This window comes from Copadichromis virginalis, linkage group LG20 (assembly GCF_057382275.1).
Source record: "Copadichromis virginalis isolate Kocher_CV1m ecotype Utaka linkage group LG20, C_Virginalis_male_GT1.1, whole genome shotgun sequence".
NCBI lineage: Eukaryota > Metazoa > Chordata > Actinopteri > Cichliformes > Cichlidae > Copadichromis > Copadichromis virginalis.
The window spans coordinates 19,522,301-19,542,512 of record NC_140637.1 but is presented as its reverse complement, the minus strand read 5'-3'; the positions used below and the strand labels follow the sequence as shown (position 1 = coordinate 19,542,512).

At 42.0% G+C, this 20,212-nt stretch overlaps 2 protein-coding genes across 4 annotated transcripts; one reads left to right on the top strand and one right to left on the bottom strand.

The window, feature by feature from the left end:
• The first annotated feature begins 371 nt into the window (after nt 1–371).
• On the top strand, nt 372–12,465 carry map3k12 (mitogen-activated protein kinase kinase kinase 12). The gene is made up of 14 exons (XM_085443866.1): nt 372–617; nt 1,797–2,320; nt 3,518–3,701; nt 3,788–3,979; nt 4,066–4,224; nt 4,499–4,657; nt 4,858–4,966; nt 6,048–6,157; nt 6,407–6,523; nt 6,627–6,761; nt 6,862–7,585; nt 7,672–7,739; nt 7,897–8,194; nt 8,680–12,465. Exons 2-14 carry the CDS (start codon nt 1,858–1,860, stop codon nt 8,833–8,835), a joined length of 2,874 nt encoding a protein of 957 aa, XP_085299992.1. The 5' UTR covers nt 372–617; nt 1,797–1,857; the 3' UTR covers nt 8,836–12,465.
• Nucleotides 12,466–13,092: 627 nt separating this feature from the next.
• On the bottom strand, nt 13,093–19,720 carry LOC146684667 (poly(rC)-binding protein 2-like). 3 transcript variants are annotated; one of them, XM_085443573.1, is made up of 13 exons: nt 19,551–19,720; nt 18,666–18,816; nt 18,301–18,324; nt 18,179–18,211; nt 17,944–18,060; nt 17,719–17,850; nt 17,479–17,607; nt 17,291–17,365; nt 17,033–17,092; nt 16,600–16,672; nt 16,459–16,514; nt 16,136–16,305; nt 13,093–15,034 (listed from the first exon to the last, which is right to left on the bottom strand). In XM_085443573.1, the coding sequence occupies exons 2-13, from the start codon at nt 18,732–18,734 to the stop codon at nt 14,998–15,000; spliced, it is 975 nt and encodes a 324-aa protein (XP_085299699.1). In that variant the 5' UTR covers nt 18,735–18,816; nt 19,551–19,720; the 3' UTR covers nt 13,093–14,997. The 3 variants fall into 3 exon arrangements, with proteins under 3 accessions (XP_085299699.1, XP_085299700.1, XP_085299701.1); XM_085443574.1 differs by having other exon boundaries at nt 17,051–17,092; nt 19,551–19,719; XM_085443575.1 differs by lacking the exon at nt 13,093–15,034 and having other exon boundaries at nt 16,132–16,305; nt 17,051–17,092.
• Nucleotides 19,721–20,212: the final 492 nt, after the last annotated feature.

Here is a 20,212-nt window from a genome sequence, read left to right as displayed (position 1 = left end):
TACAATACAGGACTCATATAGTTTGTCAGGAGAGGTTTTCACCAAACAGAGCACAGTTTATGAACAAAAACAAAACAATAAATGAATCAGGGCGTACGGTCTGGGGCAATCCAGAGTTCCTGGACTGGTCTTGCTCAAAGACACATCAGCAGCAGCAGCCTGGCTCGATGCTGCTCATACAGGACCTTCTTCCGGTTCAAACTCAAGCACAGAAATCAGTGAATGGCGTGCGTGCATAATTATATATTTTGGGAATGATAGATAAAAACTGCGCTTAGTTCCGTTGGTGTCTATGTGTTTGCAGAGGGAGGAGGTGGCAGCGCCCCCTTGCGGCGTAACACGCATTTCCGTGACGTCAATTCAGCACTGGGAAGGAGACAGCTCCCTCCCCCCCAAAAAACCCAGCGCGCCTCACGTTGCATGGGTCCCCGGTTATTGATAACACAATTTACCCGCTGGGATCTATCCCAGTAACGTGAAACTCGTGGATATCGGCGCTGGAAATACTAGAGACATCCCGGACCGAATAAAAAATAACGATCTGCTCATTATCGCCGGCAAATAGAAAGCCGAGCCCACCCCTTCACTTGACAACGCGACATCAACCAGGCAGAAAGGTATGGGAATGTCATACTACCCGGTTAAATGCTTAATAAATGTGATATCAGGTACGTTTAGGCAGGAATCCGTTGCTTGGTGGGGTAGCGTTCATGCCGCTCACACTGCACCACTGAAGTGATGCTGCCAAGAAGCGAATCATCGTCGATGAATGCTACAAAATCATATTTGTGCAAAGAGAAAGCTCACATTACGAAATACTCGCGTTGGTACCAGCGCTGAGTAAATGTATATGTACTGCGGCAGTTTGACTTGGCATGGAGCATAGTAGGCATCGGGCTTGCTATTCATGCACGTCGGCTATGATGCTGCTGAGTGTCATCATCACATCCTTGGTTATTTAAAGATTGATCTTCCTGCGTGTGTGTGTGTGCGTGCGTGCGTGTGTGTGTGTGTGCACTACTCCTTCGCACAGGCCTGGTGGTTGTTTATTGCCCGTCTTTTACGCTCTCATTTCGCCCAGCCGTTGTGGCTCTTCTTGTGCAGTGGTGCAGTACAAGACACGGAGCTGGTGTAGGATACATGAATTGGGTACATGTGGTTCCTCTCTCTGGCTCCCACTCTTTCCCCCTCTCTCCCTCTCTAACATACACATACATGCACGCACGTACGTACGTACACATGCACACGCGGAGGTGGTTATGCAATTCGTCATATTCTTCATCACACACAATGCTCTTCTTCACTCAGCAAATGATGGGCAGCATATACCAGCTGCTTCGCTTGCATCCTGTCAGACCCTGGTGCTGCTCAGAGGAACAATTAAAGCACAGGGGACAGTCATGGCTGTGGACTGTACAACAGCCTGTGGTCGATTCATTCATAAAGCCAGTTTCCACTCTGGGTGATGGCTCCACTGGGCCGGCTGGTTTTCCCATTCACAGACACAGAGATGAGGCTCTACTACATGATTCAGACAGAATTTAGTTGTGGGACTGGAGTGGCTGTGGATAGACTGGGAGACTGGCTCGCTGCCCAACTCACAACACGACTCCCTCTGTTTTGGTGTTTTGTATCGCTTGTAATGGAAGCCGGGTGCCAAGTTAGCCTTTAATTCAGCGCTGAACAGCTTCATAATGCCAGTGTATGGTTTAAGTCTGGAGCTGTCCAGTGCTGAAACGAACCTATACATCAACATTTGTTCTAATTCACTTCTTATCACAAATCTTCTCCTCCAGGCTTTCTTCTCATCTGTCCATCCTCCATCCACCCTGACCTGCTGTGTTGGGGAAACCCCTGATGAGTGGGACCTGTATCCATGAGCCCCGTGCCCCTTCCCCCTCCCTGTCAGGCTTCAGTACCCCCATCTCAGAACCTCCCTATCGAAGACTCGATGGAGACACCCCTGCCTGCACCCCTGAAACTGACCTGACCCCCACACAGTGTGTCCTTCGTAACGTATTGTCCATTGACACCGGTGGACAGGGAGTGCCCGGTGGAAGCAGCCCCACTCCCAGTGATGGACCCTCAGCCCACTTTGACAACAGCGTGCTAAAACTAAATGAACATGAGGCCTGCCAGTGTGGCGGCGGGGCCGAGGCGGGCCACAGTCCGGAGGCTGGTGCTGTTCGGAGCCAGTCGGAGAACATTCGCCTACAATCAGGAAGTGGAGGTTTTTTGGAGGGACTGTTTGGCTGCCTGAAACCAGTCTGGACCATGATTGGAAAGGCCTACTCCACTGAACACAAACATAATCATGAAGGTATGTGCAGATAAGGCGCCACTGTGTCTATGCTCTCTGTTCTTCCACTATGCATGTTAAACATGGCGATTCACCACAGAAAATGAATAGTTTAAGCCTCAACTTGACAGTGGTGGAGGAATGAACCACCAGAAGCAGAGCTGTTATTAGTATTAATTTTGCTTCTTACTTTTTGTTTTCTTGTAAAACATTGGATAATTTGTCCTGGGCCTCATCTGCTTTAATAAAACATGATGAGACAAACAGGTTGGTAGTTGCCGTGTTACCCTTAAACAGTGGATTACATAGCCTTTTCATAAGTTTCTGTGTCAGGTCCTTAACAGTAACTATGGCTGTTGTTAGTTAAATGTGGTGCAGGAAAAAAAAAAAGATATTTTAGCCCGGGAAATCTAGTGGAGCGAAAGGGTAAAGTGGCAGAAAATAGAAATACTCAAGCATGAGTACCTCAAACTGTACTTAAGAACAGCACTTATAAATGTACTTTTGTATTTTGCAAACCCAGAACTCCATTATTTCCTGCGCTCCCTGACTGCCACTTTGTCCTGCTGGCAGCACGACTGTGCTCGAGTCTGTCAGCCAGGCTCACCCACAGTCATCAGCTAAACTGAGATCTCACAGCTGGTCAGGTGGGAGCATCATGTGCATCTGGCTCCACTGCTGCTGCTGCAGCTCTCAAGAGATCTAAACACTTCAGTGGACCTCATGAAGAATTGATCCAGCTGTCTCTTTTATTCTGTCAAGCTCGTCCATCTTTAGTGACCGTGCTTTCACAGTCGTTTAAGTAAAGTCAGCGTGACGGATGACAGGCAGATTAGACTACAAGTGCTTTCCCCCTATTTTTCTCCTTATCTCTGGATACAAATGCAATGGCCTAGTGGATATGTTGTCAATATCCCACTTATTTGACCATAGCAGGCACTTTGTATGATGTAACTGTGTCCTGCCAGTTTATTCTAATGTGTAGCATGGATGCACCCCCCCCCCCCCACCCCCCAAAACAAAACAAAACAAAACAAAACAAAACAAAACAAAACAAAACAAAACAAAACAATCTCTCTGTCCAAGCTGAGAGTAGGTTGCTTTGCCATTATGATGGGTGGAAATCATCTGCTGCAGTGTCTTTGGTATTGTGAATAACTTTTCTGCAGTTGCATACTTGATGAGGTTCACATTGTTTACTTGTTGGTCTGAGTTTAGAGTCCTGGGAGGTTCCATTTGAGGAAATCTCTGACCTGCAGTGGGTGGGCAGCGGTGCACAGGGGGCCGTCTTCCTTGGCAAGTTCCACGGAGAAGAGGTGGCTGTGAAGAAAGTGCGGGACATCAAAGAGACTGAGATCAAACATCTCCGCAAACTCAAGCATCCCAACATTATTACTTTCAAGTGAGGAAGCTACATCCTTTTTTTTATTATATATATTAGGATATATATCTCCCAGTTATTTAACTCTGATTGCACTTCCCTTTCAGGGGTGTATGCACCCAGGCTCCCTGTTACTGTATCTTGATGGAATATTGTGCTCAAGGGCAGCTGTATGAGGTGCTGAGGGCAGGCCGTAAAATCACACCTTCCCTCCTGGTTGACTGGTCCATGGGCATTGCAGGTGGCATGAACTACCTACACCTCCACAAAATCATCCACAGAGACCTCAAGTCCCCCAAGTAAGACTCAGAAGCACAGCTGGTGTACTGACAGTTTCTTTGATACTAGAGCTTAAATTGTTTATTATGTAATCTCACCTTTCCAGCATGCTGATCACACATGATGACCTGGTGAAGATCTCTGACTTCGGGACTTCAAAGGAGCTCAGTGACAAGAGCACCAAGATGTCGTTTGCCGGCACTGTAGCCTGGATGGCTCCTGAAGTTATTCGGAATGAGCCGGTTTCAGAAAAGGTGGACATCTGGTAAGTCTGGTTAACATTCACACTTTTTTTCCTATAGGCTAGAAAAAGTTGTGCTTCTTCATCGATTACATCGATTTAACAATTATCTTTAAAATACTACACTAAAGAAAATATGCAGATAGCTTGTTGGTATTGTGAATTAATAGTTGAGATATGTTTGAAGCTTGTTTAAAATGCCTTGTTGTGATTCGTATGCATGCATTTTATCTTTTCGTTAAGATATTTTGACCTCAGTGAGATTTCTTGAATAAATAAAGCTTAACTCCTCTTAAAGGTCCTTTGGAGTGGTGCTCTGGGAAATGCTTACAGGAGAGATTCCTTATAAAGACGTCGACTCATCTGCAATCATCTGGGGTGTGGGAAACAACAGCCTTCAGCTCCCCATACCGGAGAGCTGTCCAGATGGCTTCAAGATCCTCCTCAGACAGTGCTGGTGAGCAGCGTCTGGAAATGGGCAGTTGGAATGAAAAAAAAAAATGAGCACAGCAGGGAGGAGAGGACAGATGAGAATAGTAGAGGCGAGGGTTGAAAGTAGTTGTACAGGGAGCTGTAAGTCTGTGGTTTAAGGATTTTATTGATTTTACAGTGCATTGTAAATGTGCACAGCTGTGTTTTCCCATCTTGGATTTGCAGGAACTGTAAGCCCAGAAATAGACCTTCTTTCCGCCAGATCCTTCTTCATCTGGATATAGCGTCAGCCGATGTACTGTCGACTCCTCAAGAAACATACTTCAAGTCTCAGGTAATTTTCAGCTGAATGGAAGGACTTTAAAAAATTAATTACATTTTAAGATACACATATATATACAGAGGTGTGAGCAGTTAAATGAAAAACCAATATAAAGTGCCTTAGTAAGGTGGTGAGCCATTATAATCCACCAGAACTGCTTTAATGCATCTTAACATTGATTCTCAGTTAAATAAAATTCAGTTGTATTTATATAGTGCCACTGTACAAAAGCAGTCTCATCAAAGTGCTTGATGTTGTAAGTTAAAGATGCTGCAATATTAGAGAGAAAATCTCAACAACCCTATGACCAAGCACTTGTGACGGTGGGAGGGAAGAACTCCCTTTTGACAGGAAGAGACCTTAGACAGAACCAGGCACAGTGAGGGGCAATCATCTACCTTGGCCAGTTTGTTGGGTGAAGGTAAAGAGAATAGGAAAAAAAAAGGAGAGGGTAGAAAGAGACCAAAGATTAAACACAAACTGTGGGAGAAATAATTGAGGTTGGTGAGATGCATGAGATCATGAGTGCAAAGAGGAGAGTGAAATGAAAAGAAATGGATCATGGGACGTTCCCCAGCAGCTTAAGCCTATAGAGGTGTTAACTAAGAAACTGTTCAGGGTCACATAATCAAGTCTTAACTATAAGCTTTTTCAAAAAAGAAAGTTTTAATCCCTTTAAAAGCTGAGTGTCTGTCTCCAAGTCTCTTGAACTGTTTTAGACTGATAGAGCACTATTCTGCCAAAGATATTCTTTCATTCGGTGTTTTGATGATGGTGGTTGGAGAGGCTTGTCTACCACACTGGTAGCCCCTCATTGTGATGCTGTAAGAGACCACGTCTGTCACGATATAAATGTTTCACCATGCCACCAAAATGCCCATGCATAGCATAGCAGAACCATCAAATCCCTGCTGTAGGCATCAAGGGTTTGGATTTTTCTTTTAATTTGTAGCCCATCTGCATAGACGTAGACAAAGGGACACAACTACATGTGCTTGCAAAGCAATCAGACATTAAATGTACAAAAGAGACCTGATTTTTGAAGTCACCTCTGAGGAGACAGAGCTGGTTAACAGAAATGTACTCTCATCAGGCTGAATGGAGGGAAGAGGTGAAGCAGCACTTTGAGAAGATTAAATCTGATGGCACTTGTCTCCACCGACTCGATGAGGAGCTGATCAACCGACGCCGAGAGGAGCTCAGGTTTGCTTTTTACTGTTAAAATAGTTTCATGCAAAATCAAGGCTTTACAATTAGCAGGCTAAAGATACTGATATTTTACTATGTTAGCTGACATGCAAGAGGCCGCTTCCCCTCTGTCCTATTTCTCGCTGTCAGTCCTTAGTCTGCCCCTGTGAATGAAATAAGTGTCTTGCGTTCACATCTATTGTAGAGCTTTTAGATTCTCTCATGCGGATGCACAGTGACATCAGCAGCTTCTTTTCTTCTCAGGCATGCTCTGGATATTCGTGAGCATTATGAGAGAAAACTGGAGAGGGCTAACAACCTTTACATGGAGCTCAGTGCTGTCATGCTGCAGCTGGAGCTGAAAGAGAAAGAGTTGCAGAGGTGCAAATAAATTCATGAAACCACAGTATATGTTTTTGAAATGCGAGCACCATTTGCAAATAAGCCTTAGTGCATTTACACTTTGGTGGCATTTTCTTTCTAGGAGAGAACAGTCTTTGGATAAGAAGTATCCGGGATTGTTCAAGCACCATAGTTCCAGACAGAGCAGCTCGTCAAATTCCATGGACAAACTCATCAAGAAGAGAAACGTCCCACAAAAACTTCCCTCGGGAAAGAGGTGTGAGATTTCATTTTATTGGGTGAAACTGGAATAAATCAGTGAATATTCATCAGCCTTGTGGATTGTAGTTTTTGACTAATCCTTCCCACTCTTTCAGGCCAGACATTCTTAAGTCTGAGGTAATCATTCCCAAAATGGACTCCTCCGTAATGCAAGTCACTATTCCAGCCTGCCCTAACAGGAGCTCCACTTCTCCCAGCCGGTCTCGGAGGGTAAAGACCCGCCATCGTAAGCCCGGTAAGGGCAGCAGTGGGGACCTGGCTGGACTTAAAGCCAATCAATCCTCCCCTAACCGGGACACAACTGCCCAAGTTAACAGTTCTACCACTAACACCTCGAAGCAGCTCCTGGAGCCTTCCGCAGCCCTGCGGGGCCTCAGTCACGAGCAGCAACAGAGGCAGCTATCCTCCTCCAGCCCTGACCTCATCTGCACCACGCTAGAGGCAGACAGCCAAGGAAAAGGGGAGCCCTCTGTGGGTGGGCTGGAGAGAGGAGGGAGCCTTAGTGCCTCTGCAGGTTTAGGGGGGTCAGAGGGAGGGGCGGCCGGTCTGGATGATCTCACAGAAACCCCCCCACGCAGTGACACTCCCAGCGAGGATGCCGCATCATTCCCGTTCTCCAGCAGCCCGGACTCACCGTGTGGGAGGGGGGCGGCAGCAGGACGGGGCTCTCTGGGATCTCCACGCCTTCCTCACGATGGGGAAGATAAAGAGGAGGGAGCAGGTGTTGTGAGGCTGCCCCGGGGAGCATCAGGTGGAATCGGGAGTCAGCACCTCACACCTTCAGCCATTCTGTACAGGGCAGCTATCACACGCAAACAGGTACGGTGCAGGATACCGCTCCTTACTCCTCACTGTCCCCTTGGTGATCGTTTTCACTTGTGCATTTTTCATGTTTCTGACTACAGAGGCGTGGAGTGTCATCAGAAGAGGAGGAGGGTGAAGTTGACAGTGAGGTTGAGTTACCACGGAGACGGTGAGTAACTGTCCTTCATTACTTGAAAATTCCCTCCAGCCATCTTCCCTCTTTAACAAGTTGCTGTTTTATTCAGAGAGCAAATTTATGTCAATCTTTACCAGAATCAGAGATTCTTTTTTTGTTTGTTTGTTTTGTTCCTTCTTAATCGCTCCAGACGCCCGACCAGCATTACCAAGTGCCAGTCGGTGTCTACATTCAGTTCAGAAAATCTGTCTGTATCGGACGGTGAAGAGGGCCACACAACTGACCACTCTCACAGCGGTACTCCCGATGTTGTCAGCACTAACACCGACGACAGGTTGGATGACCGCAGCGACGACCTCCTCTCTCAGGGGTCGGAAATCCCTGTGGACAACACCGACCCTGCCCAGGCTTCTGATGGCCTGTCAGAGAGAGACGGAGCTCTGGGCCAGTCCAAGGCTCAGCTGGATGCCGGGCAGAATCCTAATGAGGTAAAGAAGCTGCACAGAGGACCGCATGTGTCAGCTTTGGTCTTCTCCTTAGACGAGTGTAGCCACTGGTGAAAAGTACGACTCAAAACCTGTACTTGACTATATGCATTTTATTTTATTTCATGTTAGACTACCCTGATACAGTTCAGGGTTATATTTTACTTTTTGCGCAATACAGACTGCCAAAAAAAAAATGTCACACCCAGTGGCAGTGAAAGCAAGGCAACCAGTCTCATCACTTAGCACTAAATGTGCGATCAACTTTTTCATCATAATGATCTAGTTAAATAAAACAAACACACAAAATGAAACTGTCTAAATACAGGGTCTCCCACCACTGCTAAAATTACACTCCAAATTCCGGGTTCCCGTCTTTTATTTCACGCTTCCATTTTTGGATCGTTGACACTGAAATTAGGTTTATGCTCATGTCTGCTGCTGGTCATGCATCGCACACTTTTTTCCTCTTCCTGCTCTTTTTTTAGAGTCGAGCCTTGTGCGATGATTCTGACTGCGACAGTGCTGAGCTGGATCAGTCAGGTAGTGGTGAGCTCAGCCGTCCTCCCAGTGCCGGAGCGTGGGCGCCGCCTTCTCAACCTTATCAGGGGTCTCCACAGGCTCCCCATACAGGACCTCCATAGATCACTGGACACTAGGAAAGATCCAGCTACTCTACAGTGAGCAACCATCACAGGCGTACACCGGTCTGTCAGTGCAGTACATTACTGTTGTCATGAGGGATCACACCTACTACACCACTCAGACTATGACAAGTTGACTTATGGTGTCTCATAAGTTTGTTGGCTGGCAAACCTGCACCAGATGACATAGGACATTTGTCATATCCTGACTTCAGATATTTTGGCAGCTTGTGACATCAGATAAATATCATTTAGGTTCAGTAGGGTTTGATATTTTTTTTCTTTCAGGCAGGATAGTTCCAGTTTGCAAAAACCCTTCCACAGATGCACACGCACGCACAAGAAGATACCACACTCTTAGTCCTTTAAACACTCTAACCTTCACTCTGGGAGCATCCTCCATGGTACTCCACACACTAATGCATTAAATACTAATGAATAATAAATGTAAATATCCATGACATACCACATGAGAAATATCTAACTTTATTTTATTTGTAAGATAAAAATGTAAGACTTAACAGTATGCAGCCCTGTGAACAAAATGCATGACTACATGTTTATAATTTATGGTTCGAATGTGTCCGTTTTATATTTTGTGAAAGTTTACACTTTTTTAATCCTGAAAGTATTAATTGAGTTTTTTTCTCTTTTGTTAATAAATGTTATCACTAAAAAAAAAAAAAAAAAAAAAAGAGTCAAAAATGGAATGAAAATACTCATATTGATCGATCATGATGCATAATTTGGGTTCTCAGTAGCTAAAATTTTATTTATTTTTTAAACCCTCCTACTACTGAGTTTCAAATACACATATGACACACTCGAGGTTTTTATAGAGTTTCTAAAAATTTTTGATGGGGTGGGAGGTCTTTTGGTTCACTCGAAATGCACCTCTGCTATTGTATATACTCAGTTAACCAGCTTATTTAGTACATCGAGCTAAAATTCTTGCAAAGACTTCCTTGCAGCACTTTATGGGGTTTTTGTTGAAACTGTTTTCAAAGGCTGTGGATTCAAGTGGAATATCATTGTGGAGAATGTAATTTGTTTGTGGTGTGGGTAAACTATATTTCACTAAAGTTGTGCTTGTCATTTAGCCGGGGTGTATAAAATTATGTAGAAGCGTTTTGGAGGTACCGTCGCCACAAACTGACACAACCAGTTGAATCAGACCCTCCCTAAAACAGTTTTAATATAAACTCAACATTCTAACCTCCAGTAAGGTAGCATTTATTGCAGGACTGTTGCATAAGACTGCATTTGTTTTAGCTATTTGTTCTTAATAAACTGGCAACATATTACTGCTATACCATTTTATGACATTACTGGTGCTAGCAATGTCTGCTTTTAACCATTTCAGCAGTTAAGTGCAGAAGAAATCCACTGTTTTAACACCAAACTGTAGCGCAATGAATGGAGTCGGACTAGTTTTAAAATGTAATTAGTTCAGACGAATCATTTTCTATTTCTACTTCTCAGTTGTTAAAGGCTTATATTCCACCTTTGGCAACATAACAGTTGGCCAGAGAGCTAGGTGTTCTTGTTAGCAGCTGATACCTTTGAAATGAGTTTTCTGGCCTTCTGCAGGTATTTCTTCTTCTGTGTTCACATGACTTGCTGAACCAGAATTAGAATGACTACGTGTGATAGTTTTCTTTGATGCTAACTAAAAGCGCGCCCTTGAGGTAGTGTCTTGTTTAAGTATAGGATTCTGCATTCAGGTCATACTGAATAAATCTTATATGTGCAGACATGCATGGAAAACTCCTGACGGTTGACCTAATGTGGAGTCATAAAGAGTTTGATTTAAGCCTGTTGGTGTGACTGCATGGTTTAGCACCAGAGGTGGGGATCGCACAGTATATTACCGTAAGATACAATCATGATACCAGTTGTATCGTGAAACATTCTGCAATACTTAATATGTTGCAAGACAATCATCTATGATACAGGATCATATCTGTGTAAATCAGAAAGAACTAAAGAAAAAAAATACCCCCTAAAAAATATCAATCATTCACTTGTTTTTAGTTTCTAATAATTAGCTTTATTACTTTAATAAAGTGTCCGTTTATTTGAGTAGCTATATGATTTGCTTTCCTCTTCTGTTATTTCTCCTAAGTTTCTTTTCATTCGATAAGCGGCATCATGAAGAGTCACGAAGGACTCCAGTGTGTCAAACGACTGAGCAAAATCCAGTTACAGCGCCTGCATATGTAATTTAAAAAAAAAATGCTGATATTTGTGGCGTTCAAAACGGGCAAAAATCTCAGCTTTGTAGTGCTTCTAAAGTAGCTAATGTTGGATCACTAAATAAACTACAAATAGTAGCCCGATGTGTGCACGTTCTGTGTGACAGATCTCACTATTCATTAGGCGGTCCAACATGCTGGCTCACAAAGCAGCGCACTTAAAAATAAATAAATCATCCATTACACACGGTAGCTTCTTTCAAACTAGTTCATCTTTGTTTAGCGTTCTTTCATCAGGCATAGTTTGCACAATACTGTACTATACCCCATGGAGGTTTGGTGGCAAAGTGCACAAGAGATTATATTATGCATAGATATAAAGGAAAATAAATAGGACTTATCACATCAAAAATTTAATATTATTGTTTCAAATACTGGTAAATATATTTGTGACCCTTACAGATGTGACTTTTTTTTTTTGCCTCTTTAAAGAGAGCCCCCACCTAACTCGAACCCAGGACATTTGGTTCCAGTGAATCTTTGACTTGTAAGAGAAAGCAATTTGATTTGTTGCTTGATGTGTAAATGCAGCAGAAAACCGAAAAGCAGCAGCTCTCATCCACGAAACCTAAATAGACTGATTTGTGAAATCGGTGGAGTACCATGCAGTAATGAACCAAAAGGCCTCCGGTTGTTCAGGATGTTGGCAGGCTTCATAAAAACCTCATCTGTTCCTTTTACCCTTTAAGATTACTGCAGAAGTACCCAGATAAAGAATAGAGCACTTCTCTGTGATGGTTACTAGTAGAACAGTAAGTATCCTTTGGAGTTTGAATAGAAATGTTTTGTTTTTATACAGCATTGCACATTGTACTTGTAACATAGGAATTATATCAAAAGCAAAATATTATGAGCAACAATAAATAATGTATTGGTTACAAAAAACAAAGCTGGGTGTGATGTTTGTTTTAAAAGACAGGTCATGCTATAGCTACAGTTTGTGCTGTCGTTGCATCAAAGACTGCTCAACAAGAAATAAATGACTTTTCAATCTCTTTGAGCATGTCCAAAGTGTGCCCGTGTTAATTTATGACAAATTCGCTTGCTCGCCTCTGTACACCACAGTGCATTTTATATCATAATGTAGTATAGACTCGAGGGGTTTAACAAAAGTATTGACCTCAACATCAAGGTGAAGAAATTTTGCAAATGTGATAACTCAAGAAGGATGTCACCTAGCATTTTGAAACAGATACCATAGGTGCTTCTACTTGGGAGGCTGAGGGGAAGCACTGACCAGTATTTTCATGCAGTCTTTTATTTCAGTGCATGGGAAGAAGACCATCAACGGGCTGAAAGAAAACAAAACTAAAAAAAGAAGAATGGGCACAAACTTTAGCAGTCGTCAAATCAAATCAAATATTTGGTCAAGAAATTGTCTTGAAAGAAAGAAAATTGGGCATTTATTAAGGCCTAAAATCAAGAGATCGCATTAAGGTGCAAAGCATTTGTTATACTCAAAAACAGCAAGGCCAGATTAGATTTAGCCAGAAAACTTCTAAAAGAGCAAACGCTTTTGGATGGGAAAAAACAAAACAAAACAAACAAAAAAAAAACAAAAAAGTCTGAAATGAAACCAACTTGCACCAGAATGATGGGAAGAGAAACAGGTGGAGACAGTGTTATGGCAATGACATGAATGGCTCCCAGTGGAACCGGGTCACCAGCGGTTATTAATAATGTGACTGCTGACAGAAGTAGCAGGATGAATTCTGTAGCATACAGGGCTCCACTCTTTGCTCAGAACACAGCACGGTATACTTTGTGCAATGACTCAAAAGTAAAAACACCCACAAACATGGGTCAACTGAAGGTGGCTGTAATAAAGGCCTCTCAAGGCATGACACATTATTTGGTAATGCCCATGGGTTCTAGACTTCAGGCAGAAGTCCCCCCCCCCCCCGATCCACCCCTTTTCCCTTTGATTGCCTTGTATTTTAAAAAAAAAGTCTCAATCCCCATGAGATGGTACCAAAAAGGAAAAAGAAGAACAAAAGGACTGTTTAAGCATTTCACATCTTTTATTTCTGCATTTCATTTCTTCAACAATTTAATTGCACCCAGATCTACAATATTTCGAAAACGTGCACAAAAACGTGAGTTTCTTCATCCTGCAAAGAATAATAAAAAATAAAATCTGACCCAGGCAAAAAAGATAGCAGGAAACTAGTGTTAATTCTATAATTCTCCTTCTAATTAATCATAATTTAATACCTCAGCATAATATACTTAAAGACCAATATGTCTTGTAGTTTTGCCCCTTGCAGCATTCCCCCTCCCTGCAGTTAAAAAAAATATTTCTCTATTTAAAACAAACATTTCAATGTTATTATCATCACCACCATGGTCTTAGTAATTTAAGAGAAAAGAATATATTTTCCTCTTATTTAAGCCCACTCCTCATAACCAAAGCCCACCCACCCTTATCAGAATCCAATACACAACAATGCTCAAAATCCCAGGGTCTGCACTACGAAGCAGGTTCAGCATACCTACGATGCCTTCTTACTGTCCGACTATAACAGACATCATGCCACGATATCAATGTGGTAAGTCAAAGCTTTTTCTGAATATAGCAATGAGCCACAAAATTCTTAACTATAATCCCCAAACAAATATGTGAGTTTCTGCAGCCAAAGCCGGTAAAAGCTTTGTGTAAATGAGTAAGATAGGCTCATTAATATCACTGCCCTATCATTAAGGCACGAGTAGATCTATCATTACAAATGTTTATTCCAATAAACTGATGTGTTCCTCAGACGTCATCTTATGGCAAATGAGACATTTTAGCATTTTTGTTTCAAGCTGCAAACCTGGTGGCATCAACAAGCCTTGGAAGCATGTAAAGCACAAACAGAAAAACATAATTCAAACCTGTATGTGCGCTGTACTCGTCAGAAAACGCTACTGAGGTTAGACAGTCTCAGAACACCCCTTACCTCATAAGATCCAGTCTACCCAAAGGTATCTTCTAAAACCAGTTAATTACTCAAAACCGATTGACCAGTTGATGCTTTTATATATGCTGATCTGTTACCTCATGCATGTGTGTGGTCCAAGTTATCACTGCAATGTGTCCCATTAAGGAACTGAACTACTGTGTAACCTTCAGATCCCAAGATTACCTGGCGTTATGACGCTAACCACAAATCCCGCTTCGTAGTGCAGGCCTCTGGTTCAAGAAATAAAACGGATGGAAATACAGGAATGACACAAAATAATTACTCAGCAAATTAGAGGTGAGACATGATGTAGCTTAAAAAAAAATTCTCATCTGAACCCGCACTAGACAAGGGGTAAATTACCTTCGGACTAAAAGGTTTTCCCTGCATACACCTTCAGCTGAAGATCACTTAGACCCAGTGAGACCCGTTAAACCCACAATGCCTCATTCAGGAAGTACAGCCTCAAACAGAAGATGGCAAATACCAACAAATTCTACTCATTCGAGGAGCTGTGTATTAAATAAAAATAAATAGATATTTAAAAGGAAGGGAAAGAACAGTCCATCTATAATGTTATTGTGTGTTTTTTTTTTTCTTCATTTTTACATTTTCTAAGAAAAATCTGACATAAGAAAAACATTATTTATGCCTTTTCAGATTTTTCTAAAATTTTACCTACAGTATATCAAGAAGATCATACAGATATACAGCAAAATAAGAGGGAAAAATACAACAGAAGGAGTCCTTAAAAACTATATGCAAAGGGAATTTAAAAACATAATAAATAAATAAAATACCAATATCATGATAATGGTGTAATTACAACTGAGTAGGTGTCTAACCAAAGCAGAGGAGAAAACAGTGAGTTTATAGTACTTGGTTTTTGCATTAAGTTCAATAAGGGACCTCTTGGTAAAAAGTAGGGGGAGGGGTTACGTTAGGTGCTGATGAAGATCTCCATGTCAGTTGGCTGCGAGTCCAGTAGCTTCAGATGACAGCCTGAGCAGAAAACAGAAAAATCCAACACTGTTTAAAACAAACAAGTTAGATTATCAGTAACACATGTTGCTGTATCTGAAAACTAATTTAAAAAAAAGTCTCAGACTTGTGGACAATCTGAGTGAGTGAAGATGGACGATTTCTGCTATCGTTTTACAGAAGGTCTTTTGACTGGCAGTTTGAGTTAAGCAGGATGAGATTTTTCCACAGAATACACTTGATTATCAAACTGCCCATCTATCAGGAAATCAACACCTGCTTCCAGCAAACTGATGTGCTATATGTCCTGATAATGAACTGTGTGACCCCACTTCTTACTTTAAAAAAAAAAAAAAAAAAAAAAAAAAAAAAAAAAAAAAAATCACCCTGCACCTGTACAGCAGGCTTAGCTGCAGAATTCAAATACACTGCTGCTGGAGAATTGGGGGTGCGAAAAATGATTTTAGTTTACCAATTACAGCAGGATAATTGGACCGTTATTGGCTGATAAACTGAGGTAAACTATGTTATGTCACAATGTTCTTTGAAAACATAATAAACAGGAGCCACACTGGCTGCAAATAAAATGTTGGTCAGGCAAAAGCGAATCCATCAATAATTGTGTGGTAGTGATGGCAGTGATCAACCCAACTCTGCTACAGATTTTGTTTGTTTGTACATTTTAGACTACATACACTTATATCTCATGGGTTTGTGCACATAATGGACAAACAGCTGTTCGAATGGTAAAATCCTGTGTTTTTGGCCCGTTCTGTCAGCCCTAGATTCTAGTGGGACAGTGTCACAGCTGGAAGAGGGGGTAATGAAATTATTACGAGAGCTGTAGTAATGAAGTGACTGTTAAAAACTGCCAGTAGTCCAATTCTAATAAATCTTCGGTAACCTAATTAAACGAGAAGCACTCCTCGTCTTTCCTCTTATGTGAGGAATCCATTGCTTCTGATTGATACTAGTTGGTCAAGTGGACAAATGGTAGGAAAACTCAATCTCCATTAATGTGTTTCAAAACTGACCAGCTGCACAATGTCAGAATTTAAAAACAGACAGCGAGAGAGCGCCATCTTCTTTCCATTTTGCTCTAGCCTGTGGCTATTTTCTTACCGGGCATTGATCAGGTACTCAGCCAGGCTGATACTGGCGTGGGAGCCAGTAATGGTGACCTGTCTGTCAGTTGAGCCCTCCACAGGGTTGGCAATCTTGATCTGAGCCCCTGACATCTGACGGATCTCATTGATCTTTGCGCCCTGACGGCCGATGATACAGCCAATGAGCTGGGGAAGAAGAATTACGTGACACTATGTCAATACTTTCACTGCAATAAAATAAATAAAAGGTTGCCAATTCAAACAAAATGAGCTACTCAGAAAATCAGCAAGTTTCTCTGTTAAGAAAAAAAAATTAAAGTCACATTAATTTTGACTTACATCGTTTGGAATGGTCAGCTCATGAGAGCCAGTTTGTGCAGAGGCATCCATCCCAGCTGAAAGAACACAAGAGTGAGTTGATTGCATGGATTAACAGAAACAGACAGCAATCAAATTCCTCCTCACAGGAAGTACACCTACCCTGGAAGCCCTGGTTGCTGTGTGCAATGGGGAAGGGGCTCTGCTGCATGGCCAGCTGGTGAAGTTTGGTGAGCTGTTGAAACAAAAAAAGAAAGATACGTAGAGCACAGACAGACAAGGATGTGTTAAGAAACACTGAAAATAAACTTTAAGACTGAAATGTTCTTTCCCTTGTGTAAGTGGTGGTTGTGATAATGAGTGGAAATCATGAAATTGTGAAATGAAAAATGGGATCAATGATTTTGCTTTAAGATATTTATGTTAGGATTTGAATCTATAATCTTTGGAACTGTTAAATGGATGTGCATCTCAAGCAGTGGTGGCTGTGGGAAGGGCAGCAGGGAAAAAAAAAAAAAAAAAAGTCAAGAGGGATGAAATAAAAAGGTGGTATGGCTTCCCCGGACCGAAGTTGCAAATATATTGGATCACTTACAGAGGGCCCCTCACTTACATCAGGCTGTGGAATGGCGTGCTGCCCTTGGACAGCGTAAGCCTGCAAGGAGAGAATAGCACTTAGGAGGGTGTGGCAGTGTGACATGGTGCACTCCAATATCCATCAGTCCTCTGTTCTTGCTACAAGGAGCAATGCCAGGCATGCTACTAGAATAGCATTTCCATAACTAAACTCTGTTAAAATAAAAGTGTTTAAAAAAAGAAGAAAAGAAAAAAAAAAGTACTTTTATTACTTTACCTGACCACCTGCAAAGATGACAGGAGACCCTGAGGGTTTGGGTCTGTATGGGATGGTCACTCCTTTTGGTGGAGACTAGAAAAACAGAAATATTCACCTTTAACTATCAATAACTACGTAAAGTATCAGTGTCCAGAGCCCATTTACAAAATCATAAAAATCAGGATTACATTAAACAATGTTTGTACCTCAAGCATGACAATGCAGATCTGCTTGACACACTCAATAATGGACTGTGGAGTCCCTGCAACGGTGATGGCACGTTCTGTTGAGTTGGGTAACATGTCCCCTGCTACTTGTACCTGAGCTCCTGCAGACTACAAAGTCACAGCAAGAATTACAACACCGATCAGGGGAAAACAACAACAACAAACAAAACCCACAACAGGATCTGAAATTCATACAAGACTAAAATACAGCAGACAAACCTCTCTGATTTCTTTGATCTTGCAGCCACCTTTACCAATGAGTGAGCCGCACTGGCTGGCGGGTACAACGAGGCGCATGGTGACTGGTGGTTTGCTGGTGGCTGTACTGTTAGTCATCGAAGTGCTGATGTCCTGTAGGGGAAGCGGATACAACAGGAGGCTTTAGAAAGTGGCACTTGTATAGCCGCTACGTCTTTAACGTAAGATACAACAAACAATTCTAACCTCCTCCAGTTTCTCTATGATCATGGAAAAGGCTTTAAAGATAGAGGTGGTAGGTCCCGCGAGAGTTATGATCCTCTCTGGGCAGTTCCCCTCTGAGATGTTGATACGTGCACCACTCTGCAAAGAGACAGGGAAAAAAAAAAAATTGAATCAGTTGCTTTGTTGTCATATGATGCATGCGTCACAGTAAATGTTGACATGTTCTTTCCTGATTGTTGGAAAACGACAGACTTACCTCCTCTCTCATCTTTTTAACAGACTCTCCTTTCTGTAGATAAAGAATACAAAACAATATTTACAAAACACACCAAGGGACATGCCACAGTTAGCATCGTTCTGGCAGTAAAACCAGCTTACCTTGCCAATAATGCTTCCAACCTCCTACAGAAGATGACAACAAAAGTTTGTGTTAAAACAATACTTTGCGGTTTTCTTTTTTTTTTTTTTTACTACAGCTAGATTAATTTTAAGGAATAAATGCAGACTTTAAGATCCTTATAGAATCTAAACCTTATATCAGTGCTGGAATGTTGGGGTTTTTGCACACCTGAATCACATGCAAGCCTTTACAGCCATATAAATAGTTACAATAATCCTAAAAACCTGTGCTGACCTACTTTTTCACCCAACACACCAAAAACTGATCTGCAATCAATAAGGGGTTTGATAACAGCTTTTGATATCTTTTCAGTCTATCCATAGTTGCATGCAGTCACACTCACCTTCCCATGCATGAGAAGCCTGATGGTTAAGGTGACATTAAGTCCTCCTTCAACCAAACTGGAGTCCATTGCTGCAGCTGAATCCAACACACACTCGCACGCGCTCTCAACACTGGCCAACAAAGTGAGTCTTTGGTCACTGGCTGAACGTCTGCAACAGAGTGGAAAAATTAACAGTCAGAGACAAGCGTAGTTGGTGGAAAGTGTGAGGCCATCTGCTGTCAATGCAAATCAGTGAAGTGATGCGGGCAGTGCACATCTTGTAGACTTTAACGCCGTTTTCCAGCCACGTCGAAAGAAAGACGTTTCAGTTCGGTAATTGACATTAGACTGGCCCGAGTCCACTCATTCACTGTGCACAATGACCCACTGTCTCTCGGCGGTCGTGTCTATTTTCTGGCATTCTACAGCGGTGGCGACATCTCTTTAACTCTTGTAGTCAACACAAGCTGCTCAAAACAATCATTTAAAAAATCACCGTAGCTTTAAATAAACTTCACAACCAAGCTAGCAAGAGAAAGCTAACAGCGTGACGTTATGGCATCAAATCCTGTTTGAAATGAGCATCCCAGCTAGTCACGCAAACGAGGGTAAGAGGAAGTTAGCTGCACCAAAACATTTTTCCACTCAAAACACTCGCTTTTAGCTACATGTACAGATTGAGTGCTAACAGATTTAACCATTCTATCTTAAAAAATATATAGCATTTCGAAGCTAACTCCTGCTCCACCATCAAGCTAAAAATACAAATCAGTGATTTTCCATCCAGCACGCTAGCGTTAGCATTCAGCAACTAGTCGGATCCCGCGGCCTACGAACCGCACCGAGTTATCCCTGTCCTTCACTCCTAGGGGAAAAACACATACACAAAGCTGGAAGACTTACCGGAACCGTCCCTGGAAGTGTGTTCAGGGGGTGGGTAGGGTGGCAAGGGTAGAAGGGGAGAGGTTCGGGAGGGAGTTTTAAAAGGATCTGGGGAAGAGGGAAGCGACGCCGCTTTTCGATCGGACTCCACTCTCCTCCTCTGCTTCGCACAAAAGACAAAACGCGTTCAACTCTGACCCCTTTAATGCCCCGCCCCCTCAACTAGGTCAGCCCCGCCCATTGACGTGATATTCACTCCGTACAGTACAAAACAAAAATATAACTAAATAAAACGAAAAAAGCAAAAAATTCTTTTATACTACATATTTTCCCAAACGCAACAAATACCATTTATTTATTTATTTGTATACATTCACAATGTGTACATTTCTCATTCACAAATAAGTTCATATTGTTTCTGCCAAAATATCTATAAATTAATAACCAAAAGCAAAAATAATACTGAAAAAAAAACATAAATAAAAACTAAAAACTGTAGTAGTAGAATATACTGGTAATATCTTTGCTAATATGGTAATTACTGGTAATTTATTTATCCCATATTTGGTAATTTCCCTTGTCACAGAGGTTGAAATACTACTAGTCCTACTAAATGTAATAATGACAACAATATAGGATTCATTTTCTCCTTCCTCTTTGCTTCGTCTCTCCCTTTAGTGAGA